Source organism: Bombina bombina, chromosome 4 (assembly GCF_027579735.1).
Source record: "Bombina bombina isolate aBomBom1 chromosome 4, aBomBom1.pri, whole genome shotgun sequence".
Lineage (NCBI taxonomy): Eukaryota > Metazoa > Chordata > Amphibia > Anura > Bombinatoridae > Bombina > Bombina bombina.
The window spans coordinates 367,094,485-367,112,848 of record NC_069502.1 but is presented as its reverse complement, the minus strand read 5'-3'; the positions used below and the strand labels follow the sequence as shown (position 1 = coordinate 367,112,848).

General features: G+C 38.3%; 1 protein-coding gene across 1 annotated transcript in view; it reads right to left on the bottom strand.

Moving 5' to 3' along the window:
• PRKCI (protein kinase C iota) overlaps window positions 1-18,364 on the bottom strand; it is a 555,904-nt gene that overhangs the window by 442,231 nt on the left and 95,309 nt on the right. Inside the window, exon 2 of the mRNA XM_053710130.1 lies at window positions 15,593-15,714. Within this exon, the coding sequence (XP_053566105.1) occupies window positions 15,593-15,714 (122 nt within the window). The remainder of the gene's footprint in view (window positions 1-15,592; window positions 15,715-18,364) is intronic.

The following is an 18,364-nucleotide window of genomic DNA, read 5'->3' as shown; positions in this document are numbered from 1 at the left end:
AATCCTGTATGTGGAGTCCCTATGACCTCTAGGGAAAGAGGGGGGGAGGTTTTGGGGTTTGTCCCTCGGAACCTATTGAAACAGAACCTGAGTGTTTACAGTAGGTAGTGCCTTATGCCAAATAATAAGAATTATTAACAAAAGAAGGACAGAGAAAGTGAAGCATATTGGGCACACTTATAAGGGTCAAAACCAATACTATATTGCAGTGTGGTGTGTTGTGTATTGATTAAAACTTAACTTTTATATTAATTTGAATAAAAAATTGTGGAGATTCCCACCATTGAGTGTTTTAAAATTCTATTAAAATTGTGTCCGAGTGATACTCGGTACGCAAAGGCTCCTCTCAGGTTTGATACAGTGATCAGTCTGTATCGCACTGTCCTGTTGGGCTAGTTCAACAGATTCAATGCTAATAACCTTAACTAAATATTATTCACATAAGATATTTAGTACCATAACCATTGGTTATATTATTGGATGATAACAAGTGGTAATTGATCATTCACATATTACTCCATTCCCATATGTAAGGAGTGTAATGACGATGTCAGTTTATTCAACCACTACTTGGATATATGTGGGAGTGTGTTATCACAGCATGATTATTTACGGTTTTTATAAAAAGCGTTATTATTTTAGTACAATTTTATTGATCGGTATCTGTGACCTTGAAGTTGTGACACAGTTCACTGAATTCTATTTGTGTAGAGAACGACTCATAAGGGATACGTATATATCAAATTTACTTTCCCATAAAAAAATATTCAGAGAAAAAATATATCGCTTATGGAAGTGTGATTGTTTTCATTCCCCGTGTTTTTTGTGACACTGTTAGTACTTCTATTTCTAATTAAATTCAAAATAGATGTTTGAACTGATATCGTATGATTCTAAGGTTATACAGAGTCAGGTGGCACTATACAGGCTTGTAGACAGCGATAGCCTGAATTGTGTACAATTGTATTATGAGGCTAAATAGCCAAAACCATTTAAATTCAAGCTATAAATATCGCTCCAGTGAAAAAGCGCTGTAGTTATACTAGACCATGAAATATAACCCAGAATCAATTGGTACTAAGATAATTGTCCCCTAGCGATAGCCTAAAGTTTGAGCAATGTGCTCCGATACAAGTAAGGCTAACTTGAACCTAAATCATTATTATTTACAGGCTAGTACTCGCTATGGTAGATTACCAGTGATTTAAATTAAAGTTTTTTAAGGTTAAAGATAAGGTGCCTAAAAGAGGCCAACAATTAATACTAAACCCAACGGACTGAGTGAGAGGAGCAGTGCGAACGCCTGACGCGCGTTTCGCAACTGCTTTTTCAGAGGCGTCCGGCCCGACCGCCACACGCTACTTTTAAAGGATCATCAGCCAATCACATGGCCGATTACATTCCTGCCAATGAGTATCAACCTATCAGCTGCTCCCTAGCATCTTACAGTGTTACGATGACATAGTAGCGTCATCGTCAGCTGTGGCCTATAAGATGCGGGGGGTGTCTGTTATCGTAGTCCAATAGATTTCTTGTGTTGTGTTTATGTTTTTATAACAGCTTGTCTTGACGTGCATTTAAGCAATCAACAGAAATTACAAATACTCCATATGTGTATTATTTAATACCGGGCAAGTATCAGCACATCTGTCCATAATGGTTGACAATATATGTTACTTAATGGCCAAAGCAGAGATCATGATGTTTTCACAATCCCATTTTTATCGCGGCTATTGCCTTATCCTTTCTACTGGATCTTATGATGGTATGTTTTGTGTACTCGTATCAGTGCTTTATTCATATACATTTAACGATCAACATTAATAACAGTTTTCTTATACATATGTGCAATTCTGATACATGGCAGAGGGGCAATTCATCGCTATTGTGACATCACTATTATTTCCACAATGATTATTATGTAGTTATGTTACGTTTCATTCTACATTAAATTTTTTCAATATGTTTCCACTGCAAGGTTTATGTTAATATCTTTAACGTTAGAAGGACATGAATTTGCAATTTGATTCAATGTTTGTGTCTTTGTGTGTTCAAAGATATAGTACTAATATAACATGATTTCTATGCTAATGGAGTATGTTATATCGTTAGACATGAAATTCTCAAATTGTTGGAATATTCAATGTCTTATATAGTTCTTACTTACTATTAACAGATTACACTTTTAGATTATATATGGTTACATATGATATCCTGATTTTTAAGTTAGGAGTTAGGCCAACCCCATTGGGATATTCCATTAGATGATGTATATCATTCCATATCAAGCTGGTTCTATAATTTCTGATCTTATTATTGGACTCCAATCAATATTATGTATATTATTTGAACTGGGGTCCCATAGATATATCAGTGTGGTTAGATTATTAAGTCTTTCATTTATATCTTTATTTGTCTTTTCATATGTTTATTTGATATGGTACGGGATGATCTTGTTTTGGCTTAATCCCCTTTTGGTACAAGAATATAATTGTAAGGATTAATGTAGATATGCACTGTATTGTATCATTTCGTTCAGACCATTGGGTTTCATGCTCTGTAACCAAAAAATCCACTTGGATTCAGCTCTTAAGAGGGTATTTTCCATATCACCTCCCCTGATACCCAAAGTGAGTCTTTGTAAGACCCAACATTTTAATTCTGGTTTGCTGTCATGATAATCTAAAAAGTGTCTTGCAACAGATGTGAGTTTTTTATCTTTCTCAAGATCTTTCTTGGCATTTTTTATATTTCACAGATGTTCACCTAGTCGTCTTCTGAGTTCTCTAGTGGACATTCCCACGTATTTTTTGTTGCAGCTGCATTCCAAACAATATATTACATTGTATGTTCTACAGTTGAATAAGCCATTAATTTTTTTCACACCTTCTGGGAAGATGTCACAACTTCAAGGTCACAGATACCGATCAATAAAATTGTACTAAAATAATAACGCTTTTTATAAAAACCGTAAATAATCATGCTGTGATAATAACACACTCCCACATATATCCAAGTAGTGGTTGAATAAACTGACATTGTCATTACACTCCTTATATATGGGAATGGAGTAATATGTGAATGATCAATTACCACTTGTTATCATCCAATAATATAACCAATGGTTATGGTACTAAATATCTTATGTGAATAATATTTAGTTAAGGTTATTAGCATTGAATCTGTTGAACTAGCCCAACAGGACAGTGCGATACAGACTGATCACTGTATCAAACCTGAGAGGAGCCTTTGCGTACCGAGTATCACTCGGACACAATTTTAATAGAATTTTAAAACACTCAATGGTGGGAATCTCCACAATTTTTTATTCAAATTAATATAAAAGTTAAGTTTTAATCAATACACAACACACCACACTGCAATATAGTATTGGTTTTGACCCTTATAAGTGTGCCCAATATGCTTCACTTTCTCTGTCCTTCTTTTGTTAATAAGACTCAAATAATCCGCCTCCCAGTTGTCTACTCCTGGGATGTGAATTGCAGATAGGTGGCAGGAGTGATCCTCCGCCCATTTGATGATCTTGGATACCTCTCTCATCGCCAAGGAACTCTTTGTTCCTCCCTGATGGTTGATGTAAGCTACAGTCGTCATGTTGTCCGACTGGAATCTTATGAATCCGGCCTTCGCTAGTTGAGGCCAAGCCTGGAGCGCATTGACTATCGCTCTCAGTTCCAGGATGTTTATCGGAAGAAGGGACTCCTCCCGAGACCATAGACCCTGAGCTTTCAGGGAGTCCCAGACCGCGCCCCAGCCTAATAGACTGGCGTCGGTCGTGACAATGATCCACTCTGGTCTGCGGAAACTCATTCCCTGGGACAGGTGATTCTGAGTCAACCACCAACGGAGTGATTCTCTGGTTACCTTGTCTACTTGAATCTGGGGAGACAAGTCTGCATAGTCCCCATTCCACTGATTGAGCATGCACAGTTGTAATGGTCTTAGATGAATTAGAGCAAAAGGAACTATGTCCATTGCTGCAACCATCAACCCTACTACTTCCATGCACTGAGCTATGGAAGGCTGCAGAATAGAGTGAAGAACTTGACAAGCGTTTAGAAGCTTTGACTTTCTGACCTCTGTCAGGAAGATCTTCATTTCTAAGGAATCTATTATAGTTCCCAAAAAGAGAACTCTTGTTGACGGAGACAGGGAACTTTTTTCTACGTTCACCTTCCACCCGTGAGATCTGAGAAAGGCTAGAACAATGTCTGTATGAGCCTTTGCCTTGGTGATGATCTTTGTGGATAGGAATATGTAGGTACGCATCCTTTAAATCCACGGTAGTCATATATTGACCCTCCTGGATTGTAGGTAAAATTGTTCGAATGGTTTCCATTTTGAACGATGGAACTCTGAGGAATTTGTTTAGAATTTTTAAATCCAGAATTGGTCTGAAAGTTCCCTCTTTTTTGGGAACTACAAACAGGTTTGAGTAAAACCCCTGACCATGTTCCGCTGTTGGAACTGGGTGTATCACTCCCATCTTTAACAGGTCTCCTACGCAATGTAAGAATGCCTGTCTCTTTATCTGGTCTGAAGATAAGCGAGACATGTGGAACCTTCCCCTTGGAGGAAGTTCCTTGAATTCTAGAAGATAACCCTGAGAGACTATTTCTAGTGCCCAGGGATCCGGAACATCTCTTGCCCAAGCAAAGAGAGAGAGTCTGCCCCCTACTAGATCCGGTCCCGGATCGGGGGCTACCCCTTCATGCTGTCTTGGTAGCAGCAGCAGACTTCTTGGCCTGTTTACCCTTGTTCCAGCCTTACATTGGTTTCCAAGCTGGCTTAGCCTGGGAAGCGTTACCCTCTTGTCTAGAGGCTGCAGAGTTAGGAGACGGTCCGTTCCTGAAGTTACGAAAGGAACGAAAATTGGACTTATTCTTAGCCTTAAAAGGCCTATCCTGTGGGAGGGCATGGCCCTTTCCCCCAGTGATGTCTGAAATAATTTCCTTCAATTCTGGCCCAAAAAGGGTCTTACCTTTGAAAGGAATATTAAGCAATTTTGTCTTGCAAGATACATCCGCCGACCAAGACTTTAGCCAGAGCGCTCTGCGTGCCACAATTGCAAACCCTGAATTTTTCGCCGCTAACCTCGCCAATTGCAAAGCGGCATCTAAAATAAAGGAATTAGCTAACTTAAGTGCGTGAATTCTGTCCATGACTTCCTCATATGGAGTCTCCATATTGAGCGACTTTTCTAGTTCATCGAACCAAAAACACGCCGCCGTAGTGACAGGAATAATGCACGAAATTGGTTGGAGGAGGAAACCTTGCTGAACAAAAATCTTTTTAAGCAAACCCTCCAATTTTTTATCCATAGGATCTTTGAAAGCACAATTGTCCTCAATGGGAATAGTCGTGCGTTTGGCTAGCGTAGAAACTGCCCCCTCAACCTTAGAGACTGTTTGCCATGCGTCCTTCCTTGGGTCGACCATGGGGAACATTTTCTTAAATATAGGAGGTGGGACAAAAGGTATGCCTGGTTTCTCCCACTCCTTAGTCACTATGTCCGCCACCCTTTTAGGTATTGGAAAGGCATCAGGGTGCACCGGGACCTCTAAGAATTTGTCCATTTTGCACAATTTTTCTGGAATGGCCAAAGAGTCACAATCGTCCAGAGTAGTTAGCACCTCCTTAAAGCAGGGCGCAGAGATGTTCTACCTTAAATTTAAACGTCACAATATCAGGTTCTGCCTGTTGAGAAACTTTTCCTGAATCAGAAATTTCTCCCTCCGACAGACCCTCCCTCACTGCCAATTCTGACTGGTGTGAGGGTATGACAGATAAATTATCGTCAGCGCACTCTTGCTCATCCGCTGTATTTAAAACTGAGCAATCACGCTTTCTTTGAAATGCTGGCATTTTGGATAAAATATTAGCTATAGAATTATCCATAACTGCCGTTAACTGTTGCATAGTAACAAGCATTGGCGCGCTAGATGTACTAGGTGTCGCCTGCGCGGGCATAACTGGTGTTGACACAGAAGGAGAGGATGATGAATCCCCACTACCTTCACTTGAGGAATCATCTTGGGCAACCTTATTAAATGTGACAGTACTGTCCTTACTCTGTTTGGACGCCATGGCACAATTATCACATACATTTAAAGGGGGGACCACCTTGGCCTCCATACTTACAGAACATGTTCTATCTGAAGGTACAGACATGTTAGACAGGCTTATACAGGCTATTAATGCAATAAAACCGTTTTTAAACAAAACCGTTACTGTCTCTTTAAATGTTAAACAGAGCACACTTTATTTCTGGATATGTGAAAAACTATGAAGGAAATATCCGATCTTAACCAAATTTGCACCCTAGTGTCTTAATGCCTTAAAAGTATTGCACCCCAATTTTCAAGATTGTAACCCCTTAAATGAGGAAACCGGAGCTGTTTTATCAATTAGCAACTTTAAACCACTACAGTCCCAGCCACAGCGTTTGATGCAACTTCACCTGTCCTTGGGGGTTATACGATACCAAAATAAGCCTTCCAGGAAAGTTTTTACTGGCCACCAGACCCTCTCACATGAAGCTGCATGCACTGCATCCAAAAGAAACTGCGCAATTATGACGAGAAAATGAGGCTCTGCCTACTAGAGAGAAAGGCCCTTCCTGACTGGGAAGGTGTCTAAACTACTGCCTGGCGCCTAAAAACGTTCCCCAATTTGTAAAAACACTTCAAACCTCATATAAATATTGAATAAAGCAATCGATTTAGCCCACAAGAGTGTCAACCAGTATATAGCCCATTAATGGCTTACCGATCCCCAAGAGGGAAAATGACAGTCTTCTAGCATTACCCAGTCTTGTTAGAAAATGGACTAGTCATACCTTGAGCAGAAAAGTCTGCAAACTGTGCCCCCCAACTAAAGTTCTCTGGGCTCAACAGTCCTGCGTGGGAACAGCAATTGATTTTAGTTACTGCTGCTAAAATCATACTCCTCTTTTAAACAGAACTCTTCATCCTTTTCTGTTTTAGAGTAAATAGTACAAACCGGCACTATTTTAAAATAACAAACTCTTGATAGAAGAATAAAAAACTACAACTAAACACCACATACTCTTCACCATCTCCGTGGAGATGCTACTTGTTCAGAGCGGCAAAGAGAATGACTGGGGGGCAGAGCCTGAGGAGGGGCTATATGGGCAGCTTTTGCTGTGCTCTTTGCCATTTCCTGTTGGGGAAGAGAATATTCCCACAAGTAAGGATGACGCCGTGGACCGGACACACCAATGTTGGAGAAAATTGGGTTTAATCTCCCTTTAAATCGGGATATAAAGGTCATCTAAACCTTATAATAAAAATTCCTGAACACAGGTTTACAAGCCTGTATCAGAGTCTCAAAAACAGAATCAGAGAAACCTCTCTGCTTAAGAAATATTTGTTAAACCTCCATGTCTGTATGAAAAACCAGACCTTAAGACCAAAAATCTAAAAAGGAAGACCTAAAAAGGGCAACTGAACATCTGAACTAAAATTTGCATACCAAAAACTGCGAGACCAAATCAAAGCAAATAGAAACAGACACTCCCTCTACACCAGGGCTTCTTAAACTTTTTCCACTCGCGACCCCTTTTGTGCGAGAAATTTTTACGTGACCCCGGGCATATAAAATTGGTATACAAATCAAACATTTACTGATAATAAATCATACTCATACTCGCCCCTTCATGCTCATACTCCCTCCCCTGCCCCTTCCATACTCCCCCTTCATACTCATACCCCCCCTTCCATGCTTACTATCCCTTACATATTCCCCCTTTATATTCATACTCCCCTTACATTCTCATACCCCCCCATCCATCTTTCAGCCAGCACCTGACACTCCGTCAGTCAGCACCTGGGAAGCTGTCAGCCAACTTTAGATATAGGGGTCTGGCACTGTCAGGCACACAGTCATCCAGCACCTAGCACATGCCTGGAAGGGAAACCAAAAAAAATTAAAAAAAAAACACATACGCCCGTGACCCCCACATTAAGGTTACACAACCCCATATGGGGTTGCGACCCACAGTTTAAGAAGGGCTGCGCTACACCACTGGTTTTCAAACCTGTCCTCAGCCTCAAAATGTGGCCTGTTAGGGAGGCCTATCTGAACTGGATCACAGGTGAAATAATCAGCTGATAAGTAAACATGGCTATTTCACCTGCTCTCATCCAAGGTAATACTGAAAACCTGGCCTGCTGGGGAGGCCGGAGGACATGTTTGAAAACTTGTGCTCTAGACTGATTAGGCAACCACCCTGGAAGAAAAAAAAAAATTGTTATCCAAAATGACAAAGGAACCACCCAAGCATCCACAAATACTGCTTGAGGATACATGGACCTCATACAGTACCTGGAAAGTCAAGCTATGAAACAAAAGATTATCTTAACTAACCCTGGGTGAAGATATCTAGATAAAAAGCACTCTCCTAGATGCCAAGGCTTACAACTGAGAAAAGCGATTTCCCAGTTGTTGACTCAAGGAATATGAACAGCAGAAATTAAACAAATTAACATCTGCACAGGAAAGTTTTCACAATACTTAATTCATAGCCAGAGAACTGAGAATTCACCTAGGAGCTAAACCCAGACCAAGCGGTAGAACAAGAAACTAAAAATACTAGCCCAGAAAGGCAAACCAAGGAAACTAAAGATGCTCCTAGAGATTAGGAACATGAAAATAACTATCCCATAAAACAAAAATAGACCTAGACTTTGAAAAATAAAAAGGCAGAAAAAAAACAATTAGTCAATATTTAGAAAATGAATACTCTGAAAGATTAGTTCATCGCCTTTAGATCCAGAACTAGTCGAACACTCCTTCCTATAAAGGAATAAAGAAGAGGTAAGAATAAACCCCATTCTCTGTATCAACAAAGGAACAAGAACAATCACTCACATAAATTCTAGATCCAAAACTAACTAGAAAAGGCCTGAGCCTTTACAGGAATCCACAAAAGATAGGACAGTAAAAACCTTCCTAGGACGGCCTCTTTCTGAAACGTATTCATTAACCTTGGGAGACTATATAAAAAAAAACCCCATCAGCAATCACTACCCAGGTGCTGAATCCAAAATGAGCTGGCTCCTATGCTTACATTCCTACTTTTTCAAATAAAGATAGCAAGAGAACAAAGAAAAAAAAAAAATAGGAGTAAATTAAAAAGTCGTTTAAATAGGCATGCTCTATCTGAATCATGAATGGGGGACAAAAGTGCGTTTTGTGTCCTTTTAAAGTTGATGCAAAAACAAATATATATCAATTTAAGTACTTTTAGTTCTTTACCTTATAATATTCAACCATAGCCTTAGCTATGCTCCTGGAACGCCCTGGTAGAAGGGCTGGCCAACTAATACTTTTTACACGCCTCGTGTCACTTGTCATTCAGAATCATTTTGTTTGCAAAGTGATAACAGGGCTGTTGAAATAAAGTGAGCACATACAAATTAATAAGGATATTTGAAAAAAGTGGAAAATTCATCAATAAATGTAATTATAGCCCTGCATTTAAATGCTGCACTCCCAACAACAAAACTATGTATGCAGTGTTGAACAAGGATATGCTTTTATTGGGCACGGGTCTGTGTTCACACTCTCGGTGACGTCATTGTGAAGGGCTGGAGCATGCAAGATTGAAACTCTGCAGTCTAGACGTATGTATTGAAAATATTATTATTTTGGGTAAAGGTAACCGATTATTTTTATATAATGCAATCGAAGTACAGTACATGGGCTAATCCACACTGATATTTAACTAATTATATTGTATCTTTTAAAATTAATTCATATTTTGGGTAAACTGTCCCTATAAAGAATGTATCAATCTTCTTGACAGATTGTTTAACAATAACACCCTACATTTCGGGTGAAAATTATAACTAGAGGATGTAAATGTGCTCAGATATATGCACAAAACACAACACTGTATCAAAATGGTGTCAATTATATATTCACCACATATCAGTTCGTATAGAATGGAGCGAATTATGGATAGTCCCCAAGGCAGAATCTCCGGCGAACTCCAACCATCAAATCACTGCTGTTAAATGGTAAGTCAACAGCTCCTTCCGTGACCATTACATCAAGAGGCTACTGTAGATATGAAACAAAAAGCAAGCGAGCCTCCTTGTGCAGATATATTACCAAATGCCTCCACCATATAGACCCCCGTGGATTAATACTCACAAAGGTATTAGCACTCATTTGTGCTTTATCATGAGATCACACTGTCGCAGCGCACTACTTAATGCCACCCCACTTGCTACAGGAAATCACTGATGATCAGTGCGATTAGTGCCTCCAAGAAAGGATTATAGACGCCAAACACTGTGTGCACCAGGAAGGTCTTAGGTTTGGTTCTCGGTCTTATCAGACATTGTCTTGTTCAGCACAACTAAATTTGTTCGATATTCTTATAATGTTTCTCCTTTCCTGGCAAACGAAGTGACGTGTATTGTATGTGAACTTCACAGTAACAGGAGCCCGGTTACTTACACAGCTAGAGAGAGAGCACAAGCAAACCGGAAACAGGGAGAACACTGGAATGTACTTTAACCCTCATCATGGCTGACCAGTAGCAGCCATTCAAATCCAAGAGTTCAACTTATTTAGCAAAAATGTATGCTGTGAGGCAATAAATATCGGAGATAAGACTCCATTTCCAACAGACGCAATATTGATGACCTGTAGTCTAAGTATTCTTACATGGAAACAACAAATATTTTGAGGCATTTCATACAATTGTAACATTACATTTGGATACAGGCAGACTTTTTTTTAGTAACCTGGCAAGAGTCTAAATTAAACTGTAATACCTTTGAATTCATTCCCAACTTTTTAGAGGCAGAACTTTTTTCCACTTTCAGTGAAAAAATTTCTGCAGGTCATTTTGAAATGAAAATCATTTTATATTAGGCAGTTAAACTAAAGCACCATCTCAATTACAATGTGTTGATTAACTGGAGCATAAAGCAATTTTTAAAGTTGTATAATATATTACATCAGTTGAAAATCTCATTGCAAATTAGCTGCGGGGGGGGGGGGGGAGGAATTGTTATGTTTTTAAAATATGCCTCCTTTGCTCTTGTACTAACAGAATTATAAGGTTACATATTAGTAAAAGTTCCTGCATGTGTCCTATTCTTTCTGCAGACATACTGCATTTTCTGCAATGACATCTCAGATCACAGCATGTTATGGGGCAGTTTACAAATAGTGTTATTTCGGGTTTATTTAGAGCCTTTAAAAATGTTTTATCTATTAAAAAATACTATGCCCAATGGAAAATAAAATTATGCTTACCTGATAAATTATTTTCTTTCCTGGCAGGGAGAGTCCACAAATTAATTCATTAATGTTCGAAATACAACACCTGGCCACCAGGAGGAGGCAAAGACATCCCAGCCAAAGCATTAAGAATCCCTCCCACTTCCCTTACTCCCCCCCCCCAGTCATTCAGCCAAGATAAAAAAGTTAAAGTAGGAGAAACATTAGGGGTATAGAGATGCCGGAAGATAGGGGGAAAACGCAGCCTTAAAAATAGGGGGGCAGGTTTTCTTTCCAATGGCAGGGAGAGTGCACAAATTCTTTCATTACTGTTGGGAATCCAATACCCAAGCTAGAGAGGACACAGAATAAACGGGGAGGGGAAATAAGGCAGGCGGACTTAAACTGAAGGCACCACCGCTTAAAGCACTTTTCTCCCAAAGGAAGTCTCAGCTGAGGCAAAAACATCAAACTTGTAAAATTTTGAAAAGGTATGTAGAGAGGACCAGGTAGCCACCTTACAGATTTGTTCAATAGAAGCCTAATTTTTAAAGGCCCAAGAAAAGGGCACTACACGGGTAGAATGAGCCGTAATCCTCTCAGGAGGCTGCTGACCAGCTTCCTCACAAACCAAACGAATGACACTCCTCAGCCAAAAAGAAAGAGTAGTCGTAGTGGCCTTCTGACCCTTGCGTTTACCAGCATACAAACTAGGCAAAGAATGACTGGGAGAGTAAGGGAAGTGGGAGGGATACTTAATGCTTTGGCTGGAATGTCTTTGCCTCTTCCTGGTAGCCAGGTGTTGTATTCCCAACAGTAATAAATTAATTTGTGGACTCTCCCTGCCATTGGAAATAAATACAAATGAGCATTGATTCCTTATTCACCTAGGTAAGAACATGGACAAAAACTTCACTAAGATAAGCAGCTGTTTCAAATATTACATATGAACAGGTGATATCATATAGTTGGTATGCCTGACGACATGAATCATCACAGCTGAATCACCATGGCAGTCAGGTGACACCCAATGACATGAATTTCAAGCTAGGGATGACAAGTTAATTAAGATGTACCCTGGAAGAACCAAAAGCTTACATTTGTGCTCAAACTACAAAGCTACTGCTAGCCCATCAAATAAATGCTGTGTGCTTTCATTACAAGCCAAAAAGGTAAATCACAGCTATTAACACCCCAGCAAAAATAATTACTCTACCTATATCATGTATTAGCTAGAAGCAATTACAAGTATGAGCGTCTTTGATAAACTGTCCTGTTAAGAGATAAGCATCTCAGTTTCTAAAGGCCTTGTATGTGTGCAGATTAATAGAATGACTACATCAGGAAATAGTGAGATAGGCCAAATAGAGCATCTGGTCCCTCTTTAGGCAAGATGCATTCTGGAATACCAATTTCTTTCATATAGGTGGTGAGAGTCCACAATCCATTATTTTTGCATGTCTACTATAAGGCAGCACACAAACCTAGCAACAAAATACGAATACAAGCCCACAAACATATTTAAAGACTCTGTATATCCATTGGCACAATGACATTTTGTAGGATTGGAAGAAGAAAAAAAAACACACACCAGACTGCCTTTTGCACCTCAACGTCTGACACACTGCAATTTGACAAGGACTGCCCAATGCTTGAAGACAGCAAGAGACAAATATTTAATCACCAAGATCTACATCCTCTCCCCCTCACCTTTCAGATGACAATCAAACTCTCAAATATCATGGGGAACTGAGATAGGAGAACAAAATTACATCTTTGTGCAAAAGCAGATGATCAGCAACAACTGCTTTTATGATACATAGAATTAAAGGAACAGTAAACCTCTTGTAATTACAAAACATATCTGTTGTGTCGCTATATAATAACGTATCAGACAAGTCTAAACATTTTTAAAACTAATTTGCTTTTTTTTTTACATCAGCTACCAGCCATCATTAGACTTATTTGGAGGAGCCAATCTGGGCTTTAGTCTGCAGACAGCAAGGCTAGTTGCAGTCATAAAATTTGTTTCAAGTCCATTGTTTTGCATGATTAGCCTCGAGAAGTGAGAAGGTGTATGTCAAGTTCTCAATTTTCAGAGCTATATTTCATGAAAAGGGGACAAAATAAATAAATTGCAAAGTTGTTTCATTATGCATAACATATCATTTTATATACAAATCTCAAGATGTTTACTGCCCTTTTAAAATGAAAATGAAAGGTTAATGCAGTGCTTCTAACAGCTATTTTGCATAATATTTACATAAGCACCTCACCCTTTCCCTTTAATTGAGAAACTACCGTCAAGTGGTACCACAATTTCTGGATTCTGTTTTCTGGATTCTTAATTACAACTGTCATTGTCAAAGCTTTCACAAAGTTTTACAAGCTGAAAAATACGTCTAGATTGTAAAGCTCTTCTTACAAAAGTAATGTAATATACTAATAAATAATGCTAATAATAATAAACAGCTTATATCAGAATTTCCCATGCACCTATCACATTTACGATACTGGTCATCAGAGGCCTCTTCTTTATTTATGGATCAAATTTTCTAATAAGATGAATAGATCATGAAAAGCCAATTTAATAAGCCACAAGCCAGTGATTATAAGAAAAGGTTGCAATCCAAGAACCGTATTTTACATCTTGGAACCTCATCTCACCTTCCTTGCTTTCCTGTTCTAGCCCCCGCCTATTATCTAGAACTGCATATTTTGACTTACATCTCTGTTCTAGGACACTATACTACAAATCTTCTACACTTCATTATTTGAAGCTCTTTGTTAACGTAATTCTGTAGATCATTGTGCATAAAAATTCTTAAAGGGACAGTAATGTAAAAAAAAAAAAAAAAATTGATTGGACAGAGCATGAAATTTTAATTAACTTTCCATTTTACTTCTATTATCAATTCTGCTTAGTTCTCTTGGTATCCTTTATCAAAATGTAATTCTAGATGAGCTAAGGAACATGCACATCTTTAGCCATCTGACAGCAGTTTGTAACATTGTTTATAGCAATCTTATGCATAGTTGCAAGCACTGTTGCCATAGACCGCTATATGCACGTGCATATTCCTAAACTCCAATCATCTAGCCTTGGTTTAGTCTTCAACAAAGGATACCAAGATAAGAGGACATTTGATAATATAAGTAAATTGGAAAGTGGTTTAAAATGATAAGCTTTATCTGAATAATGGAAGTTTAATTTTGACCTTACTGTCCCTTTAATTAGAAAAATTGTAGAGAAATATTTTGCAAATCACTTTAATTTCTGAAAATGATAATGAGACTAACACTTCTACATCCTTTACCTCAGCAGAGCACAGAGTAAATGCTCACTCTTATAACTAACACACAACTTAAGCACAGGTTGCATACATTGCAAGAAGCACAACTGCAATTTATGGAACAAACACATTAGAATTGGTCCTATTTAAAAAAAAATGTAGAACAGCAATTTACATATGAAGCTAGAAAATAGGTCTTGCTATTGAAAACTGGTGTGTGAGAATGGTTAATAACACACACAAAATTAAAAAAAAAAAAAGATAAAAGAAGAGCTCAAGAAAAAGAAAAAAAGTTTTGAGGATTAGATGGCAAAAAGACTGAGCCAAGTTATTTTATTTTGCTGCCAAATTAGATACTTGGGTATTTCTTTATCTTAATGTTTTCCACCTGCGTGTTGAAGACAGTTCAATGTCTAAGAGATCCGTGACTTCTGAAGCAGTTGGTTATGTAGAGTCCAGGCATGTTACCCCGCCTTGTGTTAAAGACGAAGTATAAATCAGTGAAACTAGCATTAAGGGAGCTATGTTGCCATGGTTATGGAAATTAAGAGTGAATATACTGTATATGCCTTTTTTTGCATGTCTTACACACTACTACAGAAATTATTTATTTTTAGACCGTCTAGCAATTAAATATTTTTGCGGTCTTCATAATGCCATAAAGATACAATAAAGTTTTTGGTAAGCTTCCCTATGAATTTATTAAGGTACATATATTTATGTCGTTTGTCAAGGCTTCATTCCAACGCTGGTTTTGTTCCAAGCTATATAGTGGTTTTGTATTAATGTTAATCACAGTAAAAAGTTATTTCATGTCTGTTCTTATATTTTTAATTTTCTTTTAACAATAAATAAATATTTCAGAGTGCCTATTGTACACTACATAACACGGGTGTCTTACTCCAGCTTTCAAAAGCTGCAATCCACTCCAGATTTAAATAATAACTAATTGCTATGCTTTCTGAGCTGTATACCCTTTATATAAACACAACTAGGGATTTCTAGATGGAAATAAATACCTTCTTCGTCAATCCATTTCATGGTGAATAGCTGCTCATTGTCAAAGGTGCACATGTCTCGCACCTCATTGCACAGCCCATCAAAAGTGATAGATGGCTCAAAATGCGTGATCATGATGTCTCTAAAAAGGAGAAGCAAGAAACGTGTTACAAATGCCTCCAACCAGTCAAAAGATATTTTTTTGTGCCAATAACATTTCTGAGCATTCTGTTTAGGAATATTATTACTATTCAATCTGAGAACACTAATTCATCACAGCCATCTTCTACTTCTACATAATGTTTGCTATATTTAATACTTCAAGTGACATTAAACTCTAAATGTAATCTTCTGTAAATAATGAAAATGAAACATTGTACATTCATACTTTATTTTGCTTGTTCTTGCTGTAAAAATGTGCTTATTTCATGCTCCCTAAAGAGATTGGAAGGCAAATTCTGTAATATGTATGCTGCAAAACACGACAAAAGTGCCTGAACCAGCTACATACTACAGAGGGATTGCATAGAGCAGTGCACCAACATTTATAGCTAAGCCTAATTGACTACAATCAATGGAGATAAGATATGTAGCAATGTGCAGCATACTTGAGTTGTACAGCAATAAAATGTTATTTTACATGCAAAATGAACAATGAATGTATAATGCAATACAGTTTCATTTATAAAAAGGGACACTAAACGGGTCGCAGAAAAGACTCCTTATAAAAGTATAATATATTTAAATAAGTGTAATACATTAGTTCCCTTAGTGTTTTGCATGTATTTTCATTTTCTGAAAGCAGGGAAGAATAGCCAATCAGAAGCTGTACTGCTCACTACTATTAAAAAATAAAGGAACACACTCATGCTAACCTATTCTGAAGCCACTGTAGAATGAAACTCAAACACTCAAAAAACTCTACTTACAGTGATCGGGTATCAGGTCTTGCTGTGCATGGGAGATCCGTCATTGCTTACTAAGAGCTTAAAAAAACAGCAGCGGGAGGGACAACTTTTATAGGAGCGGAGCAGTACAGCTTGTGAATGGCTGCTTTCAAAAAAATGTTAAAAACAACATTGGGGAACAGATAATCTGCCAATAAGAGAGGTAATATGGGGGATGGAGATGCATAAGCAATCTATATACAAAAGCAATGAGAAAACAAGTGTATTATATTGTATGCTTGTTTAAATATAACAGATTTAAAGTGACACTCAAGTCAAAATAAACTTATGATTCAGATAGAGCAGCAGTTTTAGGACATTTCCCATTTACTTCCATTATCAAATTTTGCACTATCCTTTTATATTCACACTTTATGGAGAACAAGATCCTACTGAGCATGTGCACAAGCTCACGGGGTATACTAGTCTGTGATTGGCTGATGTCTGTCACATGATACAGGGGGCCAGAAAATGGGGGTGGAAATACATTTGTCACAATAAAACCTACAGTTTATTTGAATTTCAGATTAGGTGTTATTGCATTGTCTTTATTTTGCACTTGTTAATTATGTAATTCTACTGGATTGAGTGGTCCTTTAAGGCAGTGCTTGACAAATCTGTTTAAAAATTAGTAGCCAGTAAGAATATTTAGGAGCCAGACAGTTGGATTTGTATATAGATATATGGAGAATAATCCACAAATTTAGGAGCCAGGGGTAAAATTCTAGGAGCCAGTGGCTCCCTGGTTTGTCGAGCCCTGCTTTAAGGAGCATTTTAGTGTCCCCTTAATGTATTGGGAATTACATTCTGTGCTTAATCCCACTAAGATACACTGGCGTGAAATCATTTTTTGTAGTAGCCTTATCAAGGATTTTATTCTCAAACAGTAATTGTCAGATCAATACTTCAATACTATCAATTTGTTGTTTGTTTTTTTGTTTTTTTAAATAAAGTTTAGAATACTACTTGATTTACAGAATCCCAGTTACTTTTATTATACAGGGTCAAAAGGCAACAACACAGATGCAATAATGTGACAGAAACAAACATCAAATATTTTAACACGCACCAACTGCCCCGTGTTTTACACGCACCAACTGCCCCGTGTTTTACACGTACCAACTGCCCCTGTGTTTTACACGTACCAACTGCCCCTGTGTTTTACACGCACCAACTGCCCCGTGTTTTACACGCACCAACTGCCCCGTGTTTTACACGCACCAACTGCCCATGTGTTTTACACGCACCAACTACCCCTGTGTTTTACACGCACCAACTGCCCCTGTGTTTTACACGCACCAACTGCCCATGTGTTTTACACGAACCAACTGCCCATGTGTTTTACACGTACCAACTGCTCTGTGTTTTACACGCACCAACTGCCCTGTGTTTTACATGCACCAACTGCCCCTGTGTTTTACACGCACCAACTGCCCATGTGTTTTACATCCACCAACTGCCCATGTGTTTTACATCCACCAACTGCCCATGTGTTTTACATCCACCAACTGCCCATGTGTTTTACATCCACCAACTGCCCATGTGTTTTACACGTACCAACTGCCCCTGTGTTTTACTCGCACCAACTGTCATGTGTTTTACATGCACCAACTGCCCTGTGTTTTACACGCACCAACTGCTCTGTGTTTTACACGCACCAACTGAAGGAAATTTGTGCTTCAACTTTTGAGGTCTGAGCACCATGTTCTAGTGGAAAAGCCCCTATTAGACATATTGCTAGGTTTATGCTGTTTTAAAAGGAAAATTAAACTTTCATGATTCAGATAGAGCATGCAATTTTAAACTAATTTCTAATTTACTTCAATTAACATTAACAGTTATATT